The sequence below is a fragment of the Sorex araneus genome, chromosome 2, assembly GCF_027595985.1.
Source record: "Sorex araneus isolate mSorAra2 chromosome 2, mSorAra2.pri, whole genome shotgun sequence".
Taxonomy (NCBI): Eukaryota; Metazoa; Chordata; class Mammalia; order Eulipotyphla; family Soricidae; genus Sorex; species Sorex araneus.
Window position 1 is genome coordinate 9113306 of NC_073303.1, and position 26045 is coordinate 9139350.

The 26045-nt window shown below is 42.0% G+C and overlaps 1 protein-coding gene across 1 annotated transcript; it reads right to left on the reverse strand.

Annotated features, from left to right (window-relative positions):
• Positions 1-7344: 7344 nt before the first annotated feature.
• Positions 7345-24296, reverse strand: LOC101539299 (E3 ubiquitin-protein ligase TRIM38-like). Its single transcript, XM_004621774.2, has 7 exons — positions 24261-24296; positions 17909-18331; positions 16968-17063; positions 13519-13749; positions 11540-11562; positions 11332-11444; positions 7345-8634 (listed from the first exon to the last, which is right to left on the reverse strand). Exons 2-7 carry the CDS (start codon positions 18299-18301, stop codon positions 8114-8116), a joined length of 1377 nt encoding a protein of 458 aa, XP_004621831.2. The 5' UTR covers positions 18302-18331; positions 24261-24296; the 3' UTR covers positions 7345-8113.
• Between the last annotated feature and the right edge of the window lie 1749 nt (positions 24297-26045).

Here is a 26045-nt window from a genome sequence, read left to right on the forward strand (position 1 = left end):
GGGCTGGAGTGATAGCACAGCGGGTAGGGCGTTTGCCTTGCACGCAGCCGACCTGGGTTCGATTCCCGGCATCCCATATGGTCCCCCAGCACTGCCAGGAGTAATTCCTGAGTGCAGAGCCAGGAGTAACCCCTGTGCACAGCTGGGTGTGACCCAAAAAGCAAAAAAAAAAAAAAAAGAGAGAACATGGATAAATGGGTGTTACAGCAGCAGTTCGTGCCATACACCAGCCCCCTCCTCACTGCTGCGCTGTCTCCTTCCTTCTCACCCCTCTGCAGGACTCAGTGCTCATGAGCAAGAACCAGTATCCAGGACAGCCCAGGACCCACGAACTGCCCAGGAGTGATTGTTTCAGCTGGAAGCCATGTGAGACCTGGGCCACCACCCTGCTCTGTGTTTGTGGTGTGCCGGTTACAGGTCCTGGGTGGAGTAGTCCGTGACTCAGCTCCAGACTCTGCACTTTGTTAAGGAGAAAACTGCTGCAGGCACCCAACTAAATAAAAATGCCTTAGGATAGCCTCAAGTGCTTGAGGCATTTGTGATAAGGGAACAATGAAGCATTTATTGAAGTAATTAACATGTTCCGTGTACTAAGAGAGCTGATGGGGAGATTGGGAACCGGCAGAAGTTCTGACCTGGATTCAGAGAGTTTTCTGGACCAACCCTGACTCTTCCCACTGGCAGGTGCTGACCTGAGGACTTTGTGGGGGGTCTGTTCAGGTTACTAGATATGCAGGACGCCTAGGGGTCCAGACACAAGTCCTGCTGATTTAGCAATTCAGGCTGGGGACCAAAAAGAGAAACATTTCCACCCTTCCCAGTCCTGTGAAGTAGTCATTCAGCATTGTATCCTTTTTGGCTACATGCATCAGTTTCTCCCTGGATGGAACACAATCTTTAACTGAAAGGGTTATTTTCATCAGGATTCTCTGTGTTTTCTAGGTTCCCAAGCTCTGACTTTCAACTTCCTGCAACGGAAGCTCTCGCGGTTGGTTGGAATGACTCATCACAGGGTGACTGTATTTCGAAATGCCAGAGTTGGCTTTTCTTTCTTGTATGCAAGTTCCTGATTCAAACTTAAAAAGTGAAGACATGCCTGTTAAGGAAGCACCCGCTCAGATGAGGGTAAATTCAAACATAAGGCCTGTCTAGGTAAAATATCAGGATACCCCCTTCCCTCTGTTACCCTCATGGAGACTTGTTTTGTTGAACAGATCTGGATTGATTCGACTCTTTCTTTCCAACCAATCCTCCTCCCCTCTGCAATGTGGACGATTTTTTAATCCTCAATAATACTAATGAAAAAGAAGGATTTGGGGGGCTGGAGCAATAGCACAGTGGGTAGGGTGTTTGCCTTGCACGTGGCCGACCCGGGTTCGAATCCCAGCATCCCATATGGTCCCCTGAGCACCGCCAGGAGTAATTCCTGAATGCAGAGCCAGGAGTAACCCCTGTGCATTGCCAGGTGTGACCCAAAAAGAAAAAAAAAGATTTGGGGGGACAGAGCCATAATACAGCAGGTACTTGCAAATGGCCAATATGAGTTTGGTTCCTGGCATACCATATGTTCCCTTGAGCACCATAAGGAGTAATGAATTTCTGAGCTCAGAGTCAGTAGTAATCCCTGAGCACTACTCGGTGTTACCCCAATACAAAATCAAAACACCAAAAACAAATTAAAAAAAAAAAACAGATTTCCAATAACTTTCACATCAATGTTACTCTGCTCTGTCTAATTTTTTTTTTCTGTCTAATTTTTGGATGAGTCACAGGAATTTTTTTTACTTTGGTGTTTTGCCCAAATATGCCACAATTGTTGCCCTATGCTTCTTTTTGTTTGTTTGTTTTTTGGGCCACTGTGCTCAGGACTCACTCCTGGCTCTGCACTCAGGAATCACTGCAGGTAGTGCTCGGGGAACCATATGAGGTGCAGGGATTAAACCTCGGTCAGCTACATGCAAGGCAAGACAGTGACCAAACTATCTCTTCAGCTTTCCCTATACTTCTGACTAGCGATAAGGGAGGTTTCCAGATGGAATCTGTGAACTGCTTGTCTGGCAAGTAGTGGAACTCCTGTCACACACCTCAGGTAACACTAATGACTCTTGCTCAGAATTTTCATAAGAGTGAGATGTCCTAGTCCATGAAATGCCTTATCAAGGTGGACAAGAATATCATGGGACCCCAATATACACAACCAGTCCTACACCTTTTCGAAGAAAGTTTGAATAATTAATAACTTGGGCAATTCCGAACACAGAATTTCTAAAGAACATCCGTATCGTTAGCTATTTCACCATATTTTAAAGAATTGATTTAAATTACTTTTAGAATGTAAATCTTCAAAGTTCATGGTCCAGTTTAGACCAAAATACATTAATTGTCCAGAGGGCAGTGATTCTAGTTTCCTCAAGCAAAGGAAAAGACAGCAACTAAGAGGTGCGGAGAGAGAGTACAGCCGGTAAGGGGCTTGCCTTGTATGTGGCTGATCCAGGTTTGGTCCCCAGCACCCCAAAATGGTCCCTGGAGCACTGCCAGGAGTGATCCCTGAGGAAAGCAAAGCCTGAGCACAGCAGGGTGTGGACCAGAACAAAAACCAAAACCCCACGAACAAATAGAGGAGCTCAAAGGGCTAAGGCTCATGCTTTGTTTACAAAGGGCCCAGTTTTGAACCCCAGTGCACCCTGGTCCCCCCAAGTACTGTGCTGGGAGTAGCCTTTGTACATAGCTGGATGTGATCCAAAAAATGCAAAAAGCAAATAGAAAGAACACTGGAACTTTCCAGATGAATCAAGGGTCTGCTAAGCTACCTGGTGGGAAGGACCAGGACCGTAAAATCCATCACATTAAAATTTCTTTGGATGGTGCTTACCTTCATGTCATTTCCAAAAGAGACCAACCTTTGAAAGAGCCAACCTGGTGTTTTTCCTGGAAAAGAAGGCAGAGTTCTACTTCAAGTTCTTTTACCAGGAATCCTTGATGTTGAACTTTGTAGAACAAAGAACAATAAAATTTTGTTTTAAGTTGCTCAGTTTTGGGAAATTTCTTTTACCATCTTGTTAAGTCAGCTAATTTTTAATTTAATTTAATTTTGATTTTGATTTTTTTTTTTTTTTTTTTTGCTTCTTTAGAGTCACACCCGGAGATGCACAGAGCTTACTCTTGGCTCATGCATTTAGGAATTACTCCTGGTGGTTCTCAGGGAACCATATGGGAGGCTGGGAACCGAACCTGGGTCGGCCTCATGCAAGGCAAATGCCCTACCTGCTGTGCTATCACTCCAGCCTCTCAGCCAAGTTTTTATAAGTAGAAAGTTAAGAGGGAATTACTTCATGGTTAGACAGCATTTCTCTCTTTCCCTCCTTCCTACCTCCCCTCCCTCCCTCCCTTCCTTCCTGGTACTCAGGGCTTACTCCTGGTTCTGTGCTCAAGTATTACTCTTGGCATGCCTCTGTGGACCATATGGGGATTGAACCCAGGTCTTGGCATGCCTCTGTGGACCATATGGGGATTGAACCCAGGTCTTGGCATGCCTCTGTGGACCATATGGAGATTGAACCCAGGTCTTGGCATGCCTCTGTGGACCATATGGGGATTGAACCCAGGTCAGCTGCATGCAAGGCAAGTCCCCTACCCATTGTACAATCATTGCTCCAGCCCCTACTATTGCTTCTGTAGTGAATGATGAAAGATCTTGGAATAGATTTTCCTTTGGGAAGTGGGAAAAATCTGTTGGTTTAAGCAGAAAATTTTATATTTTATATTTATCGGTTATGACTAAATCGGTGGGAGAGGATTAAGTTAGGTTATGTGATGAGGCTGCCCAAAGTCATCAGAGAAACAGGTGACTGCTAAAAGATAACTGGGAAGCAGGGGAGACACTCCAAGGACACAGGGACAGGATGCCCTGAGAACACCAGCATTCAGACAAAATAGCTATCACGCACTGTTCAAGGCTAACCGCAGGTGTAAGGCTCGGTACCAAAAATATGCCTCCTTGTTTAGCAGATGAGGAAGTTGATTGATGTAGCCCAGCAGAATGTAATACGGAATGTTTAAAACTTTGCCTGGAATTGTGTTTGGGACTACTTGTTGCACTGAGACCCTCATTCTCAGGCTGCAGGTTAATAAAGTCTTTTCCATTCGAGAGTCAAGAGTGTTCCAGACTTTTGTGGGGAGCTCTCACCTGCAACAGTTAGATACCTAGTCTTTGTCAGCTTACGGTAAGCATGACCATGTGGGTGTCATTTCGGTAAGTATGACCATTTGGGTGTCATTTCCTTTTTAACACTAGTTACCAATTCGAATAGATTTAATTTTCTTTTGGTTGGGATGTTAAATTTCAAGTTTTAAATAAATTACTGAATCTCTAGGCTTTCCTTTTTTTTTTCTTTAATCCATTTACTAGAACAGTTTAAACAGCATGTGTCCCGTCCCGAGGGACCAGTAATTCAGGGTTTCGAGGAGGAGCTACCTGAAAAAGTCATGGGCGAGAGAGAAGAAGGAGACCAAGCAAGGAGATGTTGTCAAGGTCTTGTTTATTGAAGGCAGAAGCACAAAATATATAGGCGGTAGGGCAGGCCGGAACAGGGGTCCGGAGGGGGTCATGAGGGGTATTTGTGTAAGGGGACATGACGGGCCGGAGCATGATTTGTCTGTGCTTTTTTGTCCCCAGCACAGGTATTATCTTGTGACGCATATATTTTCATAATATCCTGGTGGTTAATCTTTGTTTAGGGAACGGCCAAGTTCTCTTTCCCGAGGTTTCGGCCCCCAACAAGCATGTGATTTTGGAGGGCACTGTTGATCAGCTACTTCCAAGTCCATTCTCCATTTCTTTCTTCAGAATCTTAATTGTAAAATAATATCTGACCATCATGAAAACAAGATATTTATCAGATTCCCTAGGTGTGGCACTGGGTTAAGTTTGGTTGATGTGCTACAAAGAGGTTTCATGGTAAGATTTAGAAAACTATAGTGAAAAATCAGATGTTTTTGTATGTATGGCCTATGTGCTATTTCTGTTTTGCATTCTCTACTTTACATCTTGGAATGTGGTGAGCTCTCTGCAACTTTGAAAGCTATCTTGGATCTGAAGAAAGTTGTAAGGAGAAAGTTGGTGTACTAGTGCCTTTGCCCTACTTGTCCTGGACTTCATGGATATGCACATCTGAATTGCCTTTACTTTGGAGAGACATGAACTTGATTCAACCACTCACTTTGGTTTGTCTAGTCTATAGAACTTAACTTAAGTGGGGCAATGACTTGTCAGTCCTTTGAAAAAAAAAAAAAGGAAACATGAAATACCTGTTCCTTCTTTTATTTTGAACCCCTTACTCAGTTGGAATTGTGCATAGTTTTGATTTTCGTTTGTATAATAGTCTATTAACATTTTCTTTTTCCTTTGTGAGTCAATTAGGACTTTTATTTGTTTTTCCCCCTTAATTTAAATGCTGTGGTTTACAAAGTTGTTTATGATGCATTTGTTATAAGCATTTAATATTCCAACACCAATCCCACCATCCCTGTCACCTTCCCTCTACCATTGTCCCCATTTTCCCCAACTACCCGTCAAGCCTGCCCCCATAGTAGGCCCAAAATAATTTATTTTATATTGTTTGTTACTACTAAGTGGCTAATGGAATTAGAAAAAAAAAAACTTCGCTAAAGTTCAGTAAAATACTTAGTAAAACAAAATTTGTGAAAATTGTTCTGTCTCACCATGGGGACACTAAGTCCTTGTTTGAAGGTTTATCTAAGCTGTTGTTGCTTTTTGAGCCTTTTGGTTAATGGTTTTGCTAACTGAGCTTGTTGGGTTCTATGTTACATTTTGCTCCAATCTGGTGTGCTCCTATTGTAATGTTAGTATTGTAGAGTTTGGAGATATTGCTCCAGAAAACCCGGAATATTTAACTTGGCAGAGAACATGTATGGCAGGGGTGGTGACGGAATGTGGGTGTGGCTGTCAGGGTTTCCAGAAAAATGGGGGATAAGGGGTGGGGAGGTTGCCCACAGTTTGGACTTTTAATTTAGTTTTAGAAACTCTTTTTTAAAATTTTTTTATTGATTGAAAAAACTTTTTTTTTTTTGCTTTTTGGGTCACACCCGGCAATGCACAGGGGTTATTCCTGGCTCATGCACTCAAGAATTACTCCTGGCGGTGCTCAGGGGAGCATATGGGATGCTGGGAATTGAACCTGGGTCAGCCGTCTGCAAGGCAAATGCCCTACCCGCTGTGCTATTGCTCCAGCCCGATTTAAAAAAATTTTACTGAATCATCGTGAGATACAGTTACAGACTTACTTTTGTGATTATGTTTCAGTCATACAATGATCAAGTGCCCATCCTTCCCATTCTCCACCACCAATGTTCCCAATATCCTCCTGCCACGTTCATAACCGCCACCCCACGAGCCCCCCCACCCCACCTCCATAGCAGGTACATTCTATTTTACTCTCTCTCTCTCTTTCTCTCTCTCCTTTTGGGTGTTTATGGTTGGCAATACGGGTACTAAGTGGCCATCATATTTGGTCCATAGTCTACTTTCAGCACACATCTTCCATCCTGAGTGGGCTCTCCAAGCATCCTTTAGTTGGTGGTCCCTTCTCTCTCAGCTAACTTTTTCCCCAGCATGTGAGGCTGGCTTCCAAGCTATGGAGCAATCCTCCTGGCCCTTATCTCTACTATTCCTGGATGTAGTCTTGCATTATGTTACTTTATATTTCACAAATGAGTGTAGTCATTCTCTCTGTCCCTCTCTCTCTGACTCGTTTCACTTAGCATGATACTCTCCATGTCGATCCACTTATATGAAAATTTCATGACTTTATCTTTTCTAACAGCTGCATAGTATTCCATTGTGTAGATGTACTAGAGTTTCTTTAGTCAGTCATCTGTTCTTGGGCACTAGTTTTTTCCAGATTCTGGCTATTGTAAATAGTGCTGCAACAAATAAGTGCAGATATAATTTATAGTTTTAGGAAGTCTTTTAATCAAGGTTTTAAATGTATTTTCATCTAGTTTTTCAAGTGAACCCCTCCATATTATTATTTTCAACATGTACTTTCTGGTGTTTTAATATTTTTCTAAATAATCCCAGTTAAAATTTTATTGTTAGCATATTTCCAGTCATGCAATGTTTATGGGTTTGTCAGTGGTCAGAAGAATGGTAATTTTGATTTTGATTTCCCTGATTTTATGCTGCCAACTTGAACAATTTTAGCTTTCCCTCATCCACTACACAGAAGTTCCAGTGGTCAAAAAATCTGGTGACCCTGTTGATCATTCAGAGACTCTTGGATATGAAACATTTGGATCTAGTGAGAAGGAAGATGATGAATAGCATGGTTTTTTTTCAAGTTCAGAGTCATAAGATACAATATCTTCAAGAATTTGCATATCCATTTATTTAATGCCAATCACGGAATCCCACTAATCACCGATTTCTCGGGTGGGCTCAGTTACATCTCATTTTGTCCTTTCCCTGAGATCTTAGAAGTCCATCTCGACTCGACCCTCCTAACGATGTTGCACTGGGGGCTCTTCAGGGTCAGGGGAATGTGATCCAGCTTGTTACTGGATTTTGCGTATGAATACACCATGGGAAGCTTGCAAGGCTGTCCCAGGTGGGCAGGAAACTCTGAGAAGATTGCCAGTTTCTCCCAGAGGGAGAAGAAGGCTAAAGATATCTGGGAGCTTGCTTTTAAGTCTCTCTCTGGATGTTGGCCGTTGATGGGATTACACACACCTGGGTTCCTCTGCCGGTACCTTCATGCATGAGGCCTGTTCGAATGTGTGGAGAGGGGCCTTGAGCATGGCTGTAGCTAGGATCCGGTGGTCTTCGGCCGCCAGGAGCTCTGCTCGTGGTGGGGAGGGAAGTTGGAGCCCATCTCCTCCGAGGGGCCCCGGGGAAGACAGCCAGGCGTGTGGGCAAGAGACTCTCTTTAATGCCAATAAACATTAAATATTCATAAAAACTCAGCACTAGTCTTGGTACGGGAATGTTCTCGGTACAGGGAAATAGCAGGGAAGAATGTAGAATTAATGTTTTCAGCTGGATTTGCATTATGTTCTCTATAATGGATAAACCACAAAGGATGTTTTACTCCTTTCCTTATTTGTCTGGAAGAGGCAGACACAATAATGTATCGTTACAAACCTGGAAAAAGGGTTTGAGAGTCTCAGGGAAGGAGGCTTTGGGGAAAGTGAAGATGTGGGAACCAGTAGTCATGTTGTAAAAAGAGACAAATCCAGCCTCATAATCTAGGAACACTCCTATGACCCGGGGCTGGTTCATCAGAGAAAGTGGAGTCTGAGGAGAGGTCAGGGCCACACAACTATTCTGCCGTAATAATCTGATAGTCCAAAATCCAGTCAGAGGCTCCTGTACCTGGTGACCATCTCTCCGCACACTTTCTAGACAAACACCTATATCCCACCCAGTTTTATCTCCCACATCCACTTCAAAATAATGTCTCCCTGAGGTGAAGCCCTCACAGCCTAGAACGGAGTAGAGCAAATGCTTGCGGCTTCCAGTCTGAAGACTTTTCCTGGAGTTAGGACCAGTTACACATCTCCGATCGTCGGACACAAGTAGATCAGGATGAGCTGTATCTGGATCCAGAGTGACATCAACTGGGGGAAAAAAAAGAGATTTTTTTGTCTGTCCTGAGAACATGGTTTATATGAAACAAATCTGTGATCAAATGCAATTTTTATTTCTTACTAGTCATTCTTAGAACGAGTCATTCTTGGTGATCAGTTTGTTAACTACAAAGCAGAAATTTTCATATGTGTCACAAGGATTCACTGGGAAGACTGAATGAGATGATGTATTCTCTTGGCGAAATTCTTAGAATATATTAAGCTGTTAAATGGTTATAATAAAATACCATCATCATCATATTAGTTTCTGAGAAAACAAGGATCAAAACTAAGCAGAATTCACTTGCTACTGTATTCTTCCACACCTTTTTCTCCTCCTATGTAGGACATTTAGGTTTGAGGAAACGTTGGAGCAGAAATAAGACCTTTCAGCCTGAGCAGTAATCACAGACACTGAAAAAACACAGCAAATGTCATAGATTGTTATAGATTTCTCAAAATGTTAATCAGGCTGCAGGACACATGCCAATTCTCATGAATTTAAAGTAAAAGCTTGTCTTTCTTGCTGAATTCAGATAATACTCCATGGGGATTCTATAAGGTGATATCCATATACATGAGAACCCATATACACTGAATACCCATATACATGAAAACTATTTGATTAGATCAAATAAAACAATCTTGAAAATATGCTGGAGTGATAGCACAGGGGGTAGGGCCTTTGCCTTGCATGCGGTCGACCTGGGTTCGATTCCTTTGCCCCTCTCGAAGAGCCCGACAAGCTACCAAGAGTATCCTGCCCACACGGCAGAGCCTGGCAAGCTCCCGGTGGCTTATTTGATATGCCAAAAACAGTCACAACAAGTCTCACAATGGAGACGTTACTGGTGCCCACTTGAGCAAATTGATGAGCAACGGGATAAGTGACAGTGACAGTGACAGATACCTGCCACCCTTTGCACTGCAGGGTGTTCACAGTCCCCTCTCATGGTTGTAGGAAGGTGCAGTGGTGATGGGATTGGTGTTGGAATACTAAATGCAATAAATGGTTATGAACAACTTTATAAAAATAAGTAAATAATAAATGATAGTCCCAAAAGAAAAATATTTAAAAAACAATCTTAAGTGTGATAATGGCTAGCAGTGCAATATTTAAAATGGAAGTTCATGATAGGAAGCTCTAGTAAGAGTTCATCACTTTCTCACCCGTTTAGCGCTGGTCAGCTGGATTGAGGTGTATGGAAAATCAAGAACGCAGAAACACTTGCTCTACTCTGCTTTGCACTCGCTGACTCCTCACCTTTTCCCACTTTCTCTCTTCCCAGAAAGACTTATGCCTATAGTCATATCAACCAGACTCCCTTTCTCTAGTTTCTGTTTGGTTCCATCAATGAGAAACTCTAGAATGTATGTGGCTAAAAGGAGCAGAGTTAGAAATACTCTTAAAATTAGGTTAGAAACTAATCATAAAAGACCTACAATGCATTCTAAATATTGGAAAGTAGTAATGCTTCTGAATTAAAGTACATCGAATCATGGAACTGAATACTACTAACATGCTACCCCCCAAAGAAATACAAAGCAGAACACTGTGATTTGAAAAAAAAGTTAGCTATTCCATGATTATTTTAAGCCAAGTTCAAGTTTCAATTTTACATGTTCAACTTAAATCACAAATCTCAAATTTTTATCTGCCTATGGATAATTTTGTTTGTTTGGGGGCCACACCTGGTGATACTCAGAGGTTACTCCACTTCATTCAGGAGTTATTCCTTACAGTGCTCAGGAGTCCACATGGAATGCTGAAGTTGGCTGTGTGCAAAGGAAGTGCCTTACTCACTGTGTTGTCTCTTGCACCCCTGCCTATAGAGTATTGGGCAACAGAATTGTGTGTATGTTTGTTTACATCGTGACAACATCACAAAATCTTTTCACGTTAGGCCTTCTATCGCAAGAAATAGAGTTTTAAAACCTTCATAATTGCAGATTTTAGAAACATGGAAAGTGTAGGTCAAGGGATCAATATGCAGGAGGTTTAGTATTTGGATTTGGCAAATCTTGGCTTTAATTCCTGTTCTAACATTTACTGTTATCTGGGTCCTGGTCCTAAAGCCATTTGTATCACAGTCCATTATCCTGTCCTATATTGCATACTTTGCAAATAGGAACATGATATCAGACAATGTTCTAAAGGCTTTATGCAGGTTTTTGTATTTAATTTTCACAACAACCCACTAGAATTAACATTCCATTCTTCCTCTGCAAAGCGGAGGAGCTCATAAAACTGGACTTACACAGCTAATAAATAAGAGAGTAGAAACTTGAGGAGTCTTCACAGATAACTACTTTGCAATGTCCCTAGATCCCTGTCTACACATAAGATCATGCTATTGAAAAATAATGTGACAACTCTATTCAGAACAATTAAATACTCCTTCTTGGCCATGAACCTATATAGGGACAGCTGGTAAACTTGGTTATCATGTAAGTCCCTTTCCTCCTTAGAAGTTAGTGAAGACTTATTTGCTTGGGGGACACAAATGGCAGTGTGCAGGGATCACTACTGTTGTGATGCTCAGGTGGGGCTAAATGCCTGGTGGGGTGCTGGGGACCACATGCAGTATCAGGGATCAAACTAGGTTCTGCTGCATGCAAGGCAAGTGCTTTACTATTTTTGTATTATCGCTGTGGCCCCAAAGCTAGTGAATTCTTTACTTTACACACCTTGGTAGCTCTTTAATGTTTTCTTCACATCCAAGTACAGCTCAGAAACATTGCACTCAATAGGAGGATCCAAAGAGAAAGTCTCCGGCAACTCCAGATTCACAGATGAACTCCTGGAATAAGCAGAAGCCACACACTTCATCAGTGGGACATTCCAGTTAGCTCAATGTGCCCACACCCCTCCCTCCTTGGTTCACCTAGCACTTACCTGCTCAAGACGTCTTTCACATTCTGTAGAGAAACAAAGACCAAAGATGAGTGTGAGAACATCAATATTACATGGGGCTTGGTTTGTGGGACTCTCTCTATGAACGCTGCTTCCAAAGAAGTAAACAGAATGACCCCAGGTTTAGCTTATCAATGGATTCCTAGAGAAAATTCTTCCTATCCCAGACCCTTGTGTTATTCAGCATGATAGTATATTTATCAACCGTTTTGTTTTTCATTAATTTACTCCCTGATTGTCTTTCCTTTTGTTATCATTGCAAAAACTGGGGGCTCCACATATACGTGGTTGACACATTCTTAGCTGTGGCACGTGGTAGGGAGGACAAACCAGATTGTGGCTTTTGCACCCTTGGCCATAGTGTTGTTCACTGAGGTTTGCCTTTCATTAATTTCCATGCTTGCACACACCTGCCAGGGATTTCCCTCTTAGTTGAGGCATACAAGTTATGGCGGTGGTGCTTACCAGGGTCACTATGTTGCACCCACATCCCAAGTAGGGGTTATATTTCCTGTGATGGCTCTTGTGCATCTTCTGCTGTGATGCTCACCAGCAGTTGCGCTCTTTGTGGTGGCCCACTCTGGCTACAGTGCAAGCAGAAACCACTTGCAGCACTGGGGATCGCAGAAAACAGAGCTGGCAGACTTCTAGCAGCAGACCTGTCACAACTCTGCTCAGTGGACATGTGTCCCTGGGGACTTGAGCTCCTAACCGGAAGCTTGCAAGGCACTTGGTTTTAGTGATTGCTGGTCTTCCAGGCCCTACCCTCAACTCGGTGTTTGTCTCTTCCTTGCAGAGGCCTGTATGGAGATGTGGTGTCTTCAATAATATTAGCCTGTCCATGGGGCTGGAGTAATAGCATAGCGGGTAGGGCGTTGCCTTGCATGCGGCCGACCCGGGTTCAAATCCCAGCATCCCATATGGTCCCCTGAGCACCGCCAGGAGTAATTCCTGAGTGCAGAGCCAGGAGTAACCCCTGTGCATCGCCAGGTGTGGCCCAAAAATCAAAATCAAAATAATAATAATAATAATAATAATAATAATAATAATAATAATAGCCTGTCCACTGCTTGGGAAAGGACAGTAGGGTGTCCAAGCTACCCCTGCCAAAACTCGTTTCATGGGTCTAATTTCCTTCAAAGTGAGCCAAGATTAGAAATGACTTATAGCAAAGGTCTTAAAGTGATGGATCCAAGCAGAATCCTTGAAACTAGGGATGACGGTGGGACGCAGCAAGCATTGTGTTGGCGGGCAGTCACACTACGGTCTCAACTGCCAGTGTCCCCTCAAGTTTACTTCTTTTATAAAGTACAATAAACAGTTATAGGCATTTATCAGGAAGCCCCATGGAGTCCTTCGAACAAGAACATTATAAGAACATTATAAAGAAATCAAGGAAAAGATTATCACTCATTTTGATGGCCTCACTGTATCACCCTTAATCAATGGAATAGGCAGAGTTCTATGCAAATGAGATAAATGATAGCAAAAATTATCCAGCGGTTCCATTTGGTTAAGAAACTCACATTGACTATCAGGTCCATTTTTTTTTGCTTTTTGGGTCACACTTGGTGAACCTGGTGATGCACAGGAGTTACACCTGGCTTATGCACTCAGGAATTACTCCTGGTGGTGCTCGGGCGACCATATGGGATGCTGGGAATCGAACCCGGGTCGGCCTCGTGCAAGGCAAACACCCTACCCATTGTGCTATCACTCTAACCCCCAAACAGGTCAATGTTTCTGATTCACATAAAGACACTTGACGGACCCGTGGAAGACACTCTGCAGATGTTAACGTGTACGTGAATGTGTGTCTAAAATATAGATTCTATTCCCCACACAAGTATGCACAGCTGAGTGAGGTAGGAGGGCTGATGTCTCTCAGGCTTCCTCACCATTCTCATCTCAATGGCTTGGAAGCAAACCCTTGCTCTCCACCCCCTAAGTAACAGTCCTACCTGCAACAATTTACACTTAGGATCCTGATACTTCTTCTCCAGTTCCATGATGTGTTCCTTGAGTCTGTCGCTCTGCATTTTCAGACTTGTGCTGTCAGCTTGTAGTCTCTTCAGAGCCTGTTCCTTTTGCTTCCCCAGTTTTGACATGTGAGACTTCTCCTCTTCACGAAGGAAGGCATAGAGGATCTCAAAATCAGAGTGGATTCTTTGTTTCTCTTTTTCTATAGTTTCCTAGAAGCAATAAATACATGTTTAAAAGATGAAAACTAAATGTTTAGCTACATAGATCACTGTATCACTGTCATCTCGTTGTTCATCGATCACTCGAGCAGATACCAGTCACATGCTAGTAGTAGCCCAATGGCATCTGCTCACTCCAGGAACACGAAGAGCACGTTATTGTTACTGTTACTGTTTTTGGCATATCAAATACGTCACGGGTAGCTTGCCAGGCTCTGCTGTGAGCTACACAGATGTAAGAAAATTTGTTTGGAGTTTTTTTTTTTTTTAGGTGTGTGTTTGTCTATACCGGGGGAGCTCAGAGGCTACCCAGGCTCTGTGCTTGAGAGGCACTCCTGATAGTGTTCAGGGATCATGTAGTGCCAGTGATCAGACTTGGACCTCTTTTGTATGCACAGTAGGATCTCAGACCTTCTTTTCATTTAATAATGTTTTATTTATTTTGCTTTTGGGGTCATAAACAGCAATGCTCAGAGTTACTCCTGGCTCTGCACATAGGAATTACTTCTGGTGGTGCATGGGGGATCATATGGGATGCTGGGGATCGAACACACATCGACTGCATGCAAGGCAAACCCCCTACCTGCTGTACTATTGCTCCTGCCTGGATCTCAGACCTTTGAACTACCTTGCAGGCTGGAATACTATTTGTTCTTAAGAAGGAACAAAATTTGATATCTATTATAACTTGCACAAAATTTTATAAGGAACACTGAATGAAGTAAGCCAGACACAAAGGAAAAACTTTTGTCTGAATCTACAACAGTGAAATACCTACAAAATATCAGAAACAGGAAGTAATAGAATCCAGGAGTTAGTTGGAGATAAGACTATTTACTAAGAATAGTTTCACTTTGAAACAATGCAAATTCCTGCAGATAGTCTGATAGTTACAAAACAGTGTAGGGGCACTTAATTCCATGGAACTTATAAGGGTTAAAATGTAAATTTCATGCCATGCTTATTTCGACAGAGACACACATGTGCTGATATGCAAAATAAGCTTCCATAGCACTGCATCATTTTCCCATGAATCATTCCACTGAAAGAATGTGCCAAGTTCCGCTGCTGTGCCCACGAGTGAGGTACTTAGGTTTGGGTGAGATTTTCACAATTTTGATAGTCACCTAGTTAATATCCTTGGATTCTTCAGTAATGATGTAGGAGAACAGAGGAGCTGAAGTGCTAAATAACTTAATTATAGAGCTAGGGCCAAGGCCAAATGCTTCTTTATTTGTTAAAATATCATTTGGAAAAATCAAAAATTTTTTTTTGAGAGAGGACACATCCAGTGGTGGTCAGGGACGACTTCTGAGGGTTCTTACATAGATAGATATGTGGTGTTGGGGATGGAACCAGAGTCTACTGCCTGCAAACCAAGTGTCTTAACCCCTGTTACTTTCTATCCGTCCCCTACACTCATTTGCCTACACAGGAGAGCCGGCAAGCTCCCCATGGCGTATTCATAAGCCAAAAACAGTAACAATGATGGGTCTCATTCCCCTGACCCTGAGGAGCCTCTAATGTGGCACCATTGGGAAGGATGAGTAAAGAGAGGCTGCTAAAATCTCAGAGCTAGGACGAATGAAGACGTTACTGGGCCCACTCGAGGAAATGATGATCAACAGGATGACAGTGATACAGTGAATATTAAAAGGTTTTCCTGGGGGCTGGAGCGATAGCACAGCGGGTAGGGCATTTGCCTTGCACGCGGCTGACCTGGATCCGATCCCCGGCATCCCATATGGTCCCCCAAGCACTGCCAGGAGCAATTCCTGAGTGCAAAGCCAGGAGTAACCCCTGAGCATCGCTGGGTGTGACCCAAAAAGCAAAAAATAAATAAATAAATAAATAAATAAAGGTTTTTCTGTCTCTGAAGGAAAGATGAAGCAAAATAGCTTAATCTTATCTATGTTTGCCTATAACAAACATAAATAAGATTACTCATTACAACTACCAGGCTGGTAGATAAGCCCATTCTTCTTAGCAGAGAGAAGTTTGATTGGTAGTCTTTTACAGACAGATAATTCAGGGAACTATTCATTCACAACAGAAGGTCCACCTAAAGATGGTCAGACACCAGGTGATCTGTATTGTGAACTCGGCTCTCAACATGGAAATATAGAATTGCAGCTGCTATTAGTGATTTCTTGTTTCTGTGGTGTTTCAGTGAATGAAGGTGTGGGAGAGGGTAACTGATTTGGGTTGAAGTGAAACTTTCCTAACTGAGACAGGGGTAGCTTTAATTGCTCCACTGATTGGATTTCCATGTTGTTTTTTACATCAAACTTCCATCCCACTGCTCAAGAGTCTTAGAAATAAGCGAATACTGTTCTTTGAGAGTCTGATGTTAGTATCGGAAAGGAGGAGGAGAGATACTGGAAGACACCCAGAAAGAATCAAAATAACTCATTGGTCTGTGAGTGTTAACTGCAAACTGATAGACTGCATCAATGTTCTTTAAAAAGGAGTATATCGAATTGTCGGGAGATTGGTCAGCTGTGAAACTGGCTCAAAGAACCATGTGTATATTCTACGTTATGATCCTGTTCATCAGTTTCATAAACTTAAGGAATTTGAATCCCTTCTGGAGTGATCCTCTTCCTTAGTGCTTATAAAAGTTTATTTATGAACATGAAAAGTTGAGTGCCAGGTAAGTAGCATCTTTTACCATGGTAAGTAGGACAAATTAATATGTGTGAAGCCTTCAAACCAGGAATGTGTTAAAGTGTGAGCTACTTAACTTTGAGGCATTTAAATTTTGAATCCCAGTCAAGAAAGGCTCTTGAAACAAATGAATGAAGGTATGAAGGTATCAGAAATTCTAGTCAATCATTATTGAAAGGTTAGGGGAATTGGATGTTAATTCTCATAGGTAAAGAAACTCATAGAAACATTTCATAGATGCAGGATAATAACAAAAAATGTCATTCTCTTTGGGTTCATCTATCTGGCCTGGTTTAATAAGAATAAACCATCATTGTGCTCTGCCTAATCAGCATAAATGCTTAGTTCTAAAATAAAAATAATATGAGATAAAAATTCAAATTTGGGGGAGATAGAACAGAGGGTAAGATGTTTGCCTTGCACACTTCAATTCCCATCACCACATATGGCTCCCCAAATCCTGCTAGAAGGAGTAACCCTTGAACAGTGTCAGATATGGCTCCAAAACAAACCAAAAATCTTCTAAAAATTCCAAATTTTACCTCCCAGATGGTTATTTGCTCTTTCATGGACATCTTTAGATTGTTACACTGGTCTTGCATTTGCTTCAGTTTTGTGATAGTCTTCTCAAGTTTTGTCTGATGGGGGTAAAAAAAATGGAATAAATTTAGTTAATTTCATTGAACATATAAGAGAAACCCCAGACTTCAAAGAGCATTAGGGTGACACTGAATAGTTGATGGCTCCTTATAATTCTAGAGTGCTTGTTGAGGGTTGTTTGTGCAGTAATTATTTGACACCCTCAGAAACTCTGAGAAGTCCTTAGGATTTTTAGCATCACTTCTGTGCTAGAAACTGGGGCTTAAGAAGAAGTTAAGATATCCATCTACTATAAGTTTTAGATGACTAAGTTGTATCAGAATTGGATCCATATACACCATGATAGTCTTGCCACGGAAATGTTGCATAGCTACCATTTTTCTCTACTATTAAGTAAGTGGTAATTTGCATCTGCTTTTCAGGAATCACCTGTGGGAAGACTCCTCAGATTACATTCCACATCCTTTAGTGTCCAAAACAAGGGTCTCCAAGCTGTCTTTGGAATAGACTGAAGAATACCTGAAAGGCACTGTGTCCTTATACCTGGTATTTTCAGAATCTATCACAAATTTGGCTCATTGTTGATTCTCAAAGTATGTAGACAATTTATACAATAAATCATATAGTTGTAGAATTTCACACACTGGATTTTAGAACAAGAGAAGTTAGTTATAATAAGAGCCAAGTGTCTGACTATCCTGCTGAAATTTAGTCTGTATAGTCAGGACTTGATTCAGTGAGGGCCCATCAAGAACTATTACTCCAAAGACTGAAGTGATGAAAACTATATTTCAATACCATAATTCCAAATTTCATGATATAATCTCAGTTCTGGGAGCAATATGAGAACAGGTACTTGTGAAGCCCTCTGACACAAACTCACCCTGTAGCCTTTGCAAGCATCTTCAATAAGAGCAGTGACATGTCCTCTGTGCTGCGGTGACCGCTCACAGCACCAGCAGATGAGCTGACCATCATCCTCACAGAACAGGAGCAGCTTCTCTCCATGTTTCTCACACACGCTCTTATTCATCTCCTTGAAAGATTCAATGAGACTTTCCAGCTGCCTATTGGGCCGGAGGCTATTCCTAGTAAAAGGTTGCCGACACAGGGGGCAGTGCAGTGTCTCCTGCCTTTGTTTCTCAATAATGCCTGTTATGCATAAGTGGCAGAAACTGTGTCCACAGTCAATGCTCATAGGCTTAGTCATCAGTTCCAGACAGATGGAACAGATTGCTTCTTCCTTAAACTTCGTGGTAACTGTGTCCGAGGCCATGGCTTCTCCTGAAATGCTCCAATATTGGATCTAAAGACAAAGAAACTGCAGCCAGAATTTTCCAGAGTGATGCAAAAATATCTTGCATGAGCTTTTGTGCCTTCTCCGGTATAAATGCCTTAACTCTGAAGAGTAGATACGGATTGGAATTGAGAAAATGTATGATATATAGTTGTAGAAGACAAATGTTGGTATCACATGTTCACTTAAATTGATACTGTCTTCCACTGTTCATCGATTTGCTCAAATGGGCACCAGTAACATCTCCATTGTGAGACTTGTTACTGTTTTTGGCATATTGAATACGCCACGGGTAGCTTGCCAGGTTCTGCCGTGTGGGCGGGATACTCTCAGTAGCTTGTTGGCTTTCCAAGAGGGGTGCAGGAATCAAACCCGGGTGACCAAGCAAGGCAAATGTCCTACCTGCTGTGCTATCTCTCCAGTCCATCTCCAATAAATAAATAAATAAATAAAGTAGGAGAAAATACTTTAAATCCCTAGGAATTTAAAGATAAGATATAGGGGACTGGAGACATAGTACAATAGGTCCTATATTGGTCTTACTGACCTAGATTTGAACCATGGTACCAATATAGTGCCCTGAGTCGGCCAGGAGTGATCCCTGAACACAAAACCAGGACTAAGCCCTAGGTACTGCAGTGTGTGACCAAAGACAAAAATGACAAATAAATAACATTACATAGAAGCTGGGGATGCGGCTTTGCAGTAGGGTATGTGGCACCCATGTGTGAAGACCTGGGTCCAACCCCCAGCACTAGAAAAATAATTTAATAAAATGAGACACATAGGGGGCTGGAGTGATAGCACAGTGGGTAGGGTGTTTGCCTTGCAGGAAGTCAACCCAGGTTCGATTCCCAGCATCCCATATGGTCCCCTGAGCGCTGCCAGGAGTAATTCCTCAGTGCAGAGCCAGGAGTAACCCCTGTGCATCACCAGGTGTGACCCCAAAAGAAAAAAAAATGGTACATATAATCACTAGCCATACAGAACACTTTCAATAAACAGAACTACATGAAAAGTAAAAATTTCCAGAACGAAAAAAACAAAAAAACAAAAACCCTCCCATAAGCAGTGAAAAGGTCCAGAGATAACTATATCAAAGGACTGATATACAAAACAAACAACTTCTTAAAAATTAATAAGACATAAAGATGTTCAACATTGGTAATCAGAAAAATGCAAACTGGAACCAAAATGAAATGCACTACATACAACCATCCAGAATGACTAAAATGAAAAGACTATTATTATCAAGTGTTGGTGAAGACATGAAGCCACAAAAAGTTTCACACTTAGAATATGGGATTTGCATCCCATTTACTATGTGTGAAATTGATACTAATACATTTTTTAAAATTTTAAATTTAAATGCTTCTGACCCCTCAAAGAGGAGCAAGTTTTCTACCACCCACCCAAACAGAGCCCAGCAGCCCCAAACCTCCACAGGCCAATCACTGCCATGCTTATGGCTAGACTCCACAGGCTCAGGATGAGCCTCATTGAGAAATGAATCTGTTGAAAAACTCAGGCATATGGGTTTTGTGATTGAAATCCCCAGACTTTCGTGGAGTCGGAATTGGGATATTTCCTCACTTCTCCCTGTACTTCCGGGAGCCTGGTAGTCATGCCCATGAACTGCCTCTAGTGCCCTAAAAGCTCATTAACCTGTCATGATCCAGAAACTCATAAATAAATCTCAAAAGAAATCCACAAGCTGCAGAGATGCTTATGGACCACAGAGTCACCATCCAGTTACAAATTTAACTTCAGCTATATCACCCAACTCAAAGTATTAGAATTCCTGGGAGAGCCTCTCCTGTGCCTGGAGCAAGCAGATATCACTGCGCTGCACTAGCACGCAACAGGGACAAATGGAGACGTTACTGGAGCCTGCTCGAGCAAATCGAAGATCAACGGGATGACACGTGATACAAGTGACAAGTGACAAGAATTCCTGAAGCACATGGTGGCATTTGTGGCTACGTGACATCTTAAACTCTACATCACTTATATACTAGGAGTAGCACAACACATTGGATGGGATGTTAAGTAGAAGGTAACCAATCTGGATTAAGTAAATATTAACACACAAAGCTTAACCTGTAGCAACATGTTAGTAATCTCTTATACAAGGGCCTAATGACTCCAGAGTAAGATACAACAATCTTCCCATATTTTCTTCTAAGGAAACCTTTTTTGATCATTTTTAGCAAATTATTCATAACAAGTAATATAAAATATTTATACTCTGCTATTGAGGCGGCTTGGGTGGTGGTTGGGAAAATTGGAAGTAATGGTGGCGGGAAGGTGCAATGGTGGTGGAACTGGTGTTGGAATACTGAATATAATAAACCATCACAAACAACTTTATAAAAATAATAATTAAAAAAATTAAATTTAGTTTCCTCATTCAACACTCCAATTTTAATCATGTAACATTTGTCCAGCTAAAACGCCATTCCATTATTGCTGAAAAGCTTTGAAAACAAGAGTTAGCAAAAGTCAAAGCAAGAGAGAATGCAGGGAGGACAAAGCTCTTATTTCTCCCTGATACGCATCTTAGTAAATTATTATCAGAATGATTGCATTATAAGTGGACTACCAATTTGAAAAACATGAATTCAATAAAGAAGTCCATTTAGACAGCACATTTGAATCTACTTGGAACACAACCTTAACTTATACTTAGTCAGACCCTATCCTAGGCTTAAAACTATCAATTTGCCTAAATTTAATCTTTTTTCTATAATTAACTTGCAATGTTAAGCATACTAAAACTTTACATGTAACCCCTACACAAAAGCTAACTTAAATACAAATCTTAATCCTATTCCAAACCTTAAACTTAAACTTAAACCTTAAACTTAGCTATAACTAGCTGAGGCTTAAAACTCCCAATTAGCCTAAATTTAACAACCATACTGTACTATACTTTCTTTTATTTTTATTTATTTATTTATTTGCTTTTTGGGTCACACCCAGCAATGCACAGGGGTCACTCCTGGCTCTGCACTCAGGAATTACCCCTGGCAGCGCTCAGGGGACCATATGAAATGCTGGGAATCGAACCCGGGTCGGCCACATGCAAGGCAAATGCCCTACCCGCTGTGCTATCACTCCAGCCCCTATACTTTCTTTTAAAACACTAAACACATGGAAATAATCACTCTGGATAATAATTTCAGGCCAAAAGTAGATATATGACCAAATATGAGAAACTTTCAGTATCTGTATTGCAAACTGTAATGCCCAAAAGAAAAGAGAAAGAAAAACGTGCCTAACATTGAGGCAGGCTGGGGTGAGGGTGAGAGGTAGAGGGTGAGGGAGGGATACTTGGTACATTGGCGGTGGGGAATGTACACTAGTGGTGGATGGGTGATGGAACATCAAAGTGACTGAAACCAAACCATAAACAGCTTTGAAACTGTATATCATGGTGATTCAATAAAAAAAAAAAAAAAAAAAAAAAAAAACACTAAACACAGTCAAACCGAACACAGAAATCCTACATCATCACATCATCCTGCCCCTAACCCTAGCCCTAACACTTATCCTAATCCTAGCTTAATACTAACTCTTACCCTAGCCTGGTCTTAAGCCTACCAATTAGCCAAAATTTAATAACTGCCCTATAGTTAGCTTGCAATTTTAACTTTGAACACAGCCCTACTTGGCACCTAACCCACACACAATACCTAAACCTAAAAGAGTACAATTGCCCTGTATTTGACTTTAATTTTTTTTTAAAAAATTAACACAGAAACCCTACACAACTCTAACCCTAACTAATCCTAAATCTAACCCTCTTTCAACCCTGATCCTAGCCCGCTGAAGCCTACCAATTGCCACAACTTAACAACTGCCCTATATTTAAGCTGCAATTTTAATTGCAAACACTAAAACTGGACAACTAGCCTCTACAAAAAAGCCCTAATCTTAGTCCTAATTCTATTACTAACCCTAACCTATACTTTGCCTGACCCTAGTCTCCCTTAAAACTTGCAATTAGCTTATACTTAATAGTCACCCTGTACTTTACTTATATTTTTGCTTTCACTCCCTTAGTTGCACTCTCCAAGAACACAGGTAAACAGTCTCAGTAGAGATCCCACCAGACCGATAAAGAAATCAAGAAGGCAAGCAGAGGAAGCAGCATGCCTTTCTGTTCATCCTCCCTCATTTGAGGACAGAGAATTGAAAGCGCTGGTTCAGGGCCAGAACTCTTGGAGACCCAGGGGGTGCCAGCATCTTATTCGGGCCAGCCTGATTCCGAGGAGAAATTTTGAGTAACCAGAAGTCTGGGAGTTTGCAGAACTCAACATGTGATGAGCAGATGAGGAAATCCAGTTCTCTGTGTGGTCTTGGGATCCCACCTTCTGGCATCCACCAGGGAGGACCAGGGTAAGAGCAGAGGCCTGGCAGAGGGACCGGGAGTGTTGGAATCTGCCCTCCCTCCTCTGCAGCGGGTGCTGGGGGTGGGGTAGGGGGCGGAACCTGTTTCCTATTTACCACAGAGGGGAACTTCGGCGAGTAGCGACAGGTTTTCAGAATAGGACATTTCCTTTGAACTCAGGGTGCCTGGAACTAAGGCACTACGGTTATTGGATGGACCTTTAGCACCAATAAAGAATGAAGCTGGGGCTGGAGTGAAAGCACAGCGGGTAGGGCGTTTGCCTTGCACGCGGCTGACCCGGGTTCGATCCCCGGCATCCCATATGGTCCCCTGAGCACCACCAGGAGTAATTCCTCAGTGCAGAGCCAGGAGTAACCCCTGTGCATCGCCGGGTGTGACCCAAAAAGAGTGAAGCTTTTAAGTGAAATGAGTCAGAAAGAAAGGGACAGACATAGAATGACTGCACTCACTTATGGAATAATAATACACTGCACTGCAGCAATATAGTCTTGTTGGTCATCAATTTGTTCAAGCGGGCACCAGTAATGTCTCCATTGTGAGACTTGTTACTATTCTTGGCATATCAAATACGCACAAGGAGCTTACCAGGCTCTGCCGTGTGGATAGGATACTCTGGGTAGCTTGCCTGGCTCTCCGAGAGGGATGGAGGAATTGGACCTGGGTCGGCCGCTGTGCTATTGCTCCACATTTTATGTGGAATATAAAATATTTTATGTGGGATATAAGATAACATACTAGGAGACTAATACTTAAGGACAGTACAGAAAAAGGCCAGGAATATTGCTCCATGGTTGATCCCCTGTCTCATGAGCTGAGAGAGAAGGCAGCTGGAACAGAGAAGGGATCACTAAGTCAATGATGGTTGGAGGGATAGCTCAGGATGGGAGATGTGTGCTGAAAGGACCAAATATGATGGCTTCTCGGTATCTGTATTGCGAACCATAATGCCCAAAAGTAGAGAGGGAAAGTGTCTGCCATAGAGGCAGGGGGGAGGGGCGGGGCTGGGGATGCGGGAGGCGGGGGAGATATACTGGGGACATTGGTGGTGGAAAATGTACACTGGGTGTCCGATCACTGTATAACTGAAACTCAAAAATGAAAGCTTTGTAATTGTTATCTCACAGTGATTCAATTAAAAAAAAAAGTAAAGCTTTAAAGAGTCGCAAAGGACTTCTGAGAGATCTTTGTTGGTACGTTATTTCTACGATAATATACCTATGAAAAAATGACTAATATGCCATGAAACACCAGTGACCTGTGGGAGAAGGTACTCTATTCTTCTGAGCCCAGAACACCTACGTGTGGGTTCACTGGCACTAAGATGAAGTCTGCAGCCGTCAGAAGTGAAAGCAAAGGAAAAGAGTGAAGGAGAAAAGTCCTAAGCGCTAGAGTCGCTAAGTGCTAGACCTCCCCTCAAGCCACCCCGAGCGTCCCCACTGACCCCTCAGCCCCAGTCAATAAGAATCCTACCCTCAGCCAAGAACACCCCAGCTGGGATTTCTCCAGACCCCTAAACACACTTACCCGTCCTGGCCAGTGTCCTTCGCAGCTGCCACTTCTTTACCCGCAACAAGGAAGTTCCTTCTGATTGGTTGGTGTCAGCTCAGCCGTGCAAGGGCCAGTGGGGGTGCGAGCCCCGAGCGATTGGAGCCAAGCTGTGAAGCTGCTCCTTTGTTTGGCTCTGCGGGTGTCCGGGAAGGAGGAGTGAGAAGCCAGGAAATTCTTCTGGGTTCCTAACTCAGAGTTTAAAGTCGGAAAGCCTACATTGGGTCAGTTCGGAGAGTTCATAGGCTCTGAACTGAGACCTAGTCAGTAATTCTTTTCACTTCAACTATAAATTTAGATTCTAAAATTTCTGTTTGGGAAGATTATGTTAGCACATAGGGGCATTGGCATTAGGACTGGTACAAATACATATTTTTGTATGTGGTCACCAGCAGTTTCTGGGGCCGTTCAGGAAAATTATGCAAGTAGGCTCATCTCAGAGCAGATTTTTGTGAAATGTTTATATATACATGTATATGTATCTGTATATGTGAATATATATACACACATATATATGTCATGATAATTGCAGGCACAAACTATTTGTTAAAACTTGCTAAGATTTCATTTGGCAGGTTTTTTTTTTAATCATACTCATTATTCAGAAGAGTTCAGTTTTTGACAAAGCTAATTAAAAATATTCAATATTCTGTGTTATCCTCTCTTTCCTCTTCTTATCTCTGACTGATGGAATACTTTCTTCTCTTTGGTCATTTGAAAAGTTGGTCCTGAACTTCCACATTTTCTTTTTCTTTCCTTTTTTTTTTTTTTTTTTTTTGCTTTTCGGGATCACACTCAGTGGTGCTCAGAAGTGCCTTGGGGCTGGAGCAATAGCACAGCGGGTAGGGCGGTGGCCTTACACACTGCTGACCCAGGTTCGATTCCCAGCATCCCATATGATCCCCTGAGCACCGCCAGGGGTAATTCCTGAGTGCAGAGCCAGGAGTAATCCCTGTGCATCACTGGGTGTGATCCAAAAAGAAAAAAAAAAAAAGGTGGCTCATGACTCTGCATTCAGGATTCACTCCTGGCAGTGCTTAGGGGACCGTATGGAATGTCAATGATCAAACCCAGGTTAGCTGCATGCAAGGCTAGTGTGCTATTTATTTTATTTTATTGGAGGAAGAAGATCAGCTCTCTCGGAAATGAATTCTGGTCATTTATTACATCTCTTGCTAAATTAACTTTCATGCCACTTTTACGTACACTTAAGCACATAGATGATACACACAGACACACATTCAATGCACACAAACACATAAGTTACCATACATACCACAGACATATCTTAACCTTTTTAGGAGTCATACCTGAGTACAGAACCAGGTGTGGCTTAAAAAGAAAAACAGAGGAAAAAGAAAGGAACATGAGCATAAGTATAGTTGGATAATCCAACAAGAAAATGTGTGAGGTTTGGATTTCATTAAGAACTTTAGCCATGAGTTAAGTAAAATACAAAGTTCATTCATTCCTGTTTTAAGAGCAAAGGAGAGTAGAGGGAAGCAGTGTGCCACACGAGTCTCAGAATCTGTGGCAGGCACATTTTATAGCTTTAATTTTTCATTAATCTTTTAGCACACAATCTTTTCATCAGGCTATTTTAGAAATCTGAATACAGTTGTAGGCTTCTGTATGCTAATAGAAATAAGTTTAATTATTCTGAATAATCTTATGTAACTGGAACATTTTCCATAATGGTCGATATAGCTCTGTAGTGCTGTCGTCCTATTGTCGTCAATTTGCTCTAGTGGGCACCAGTAACGT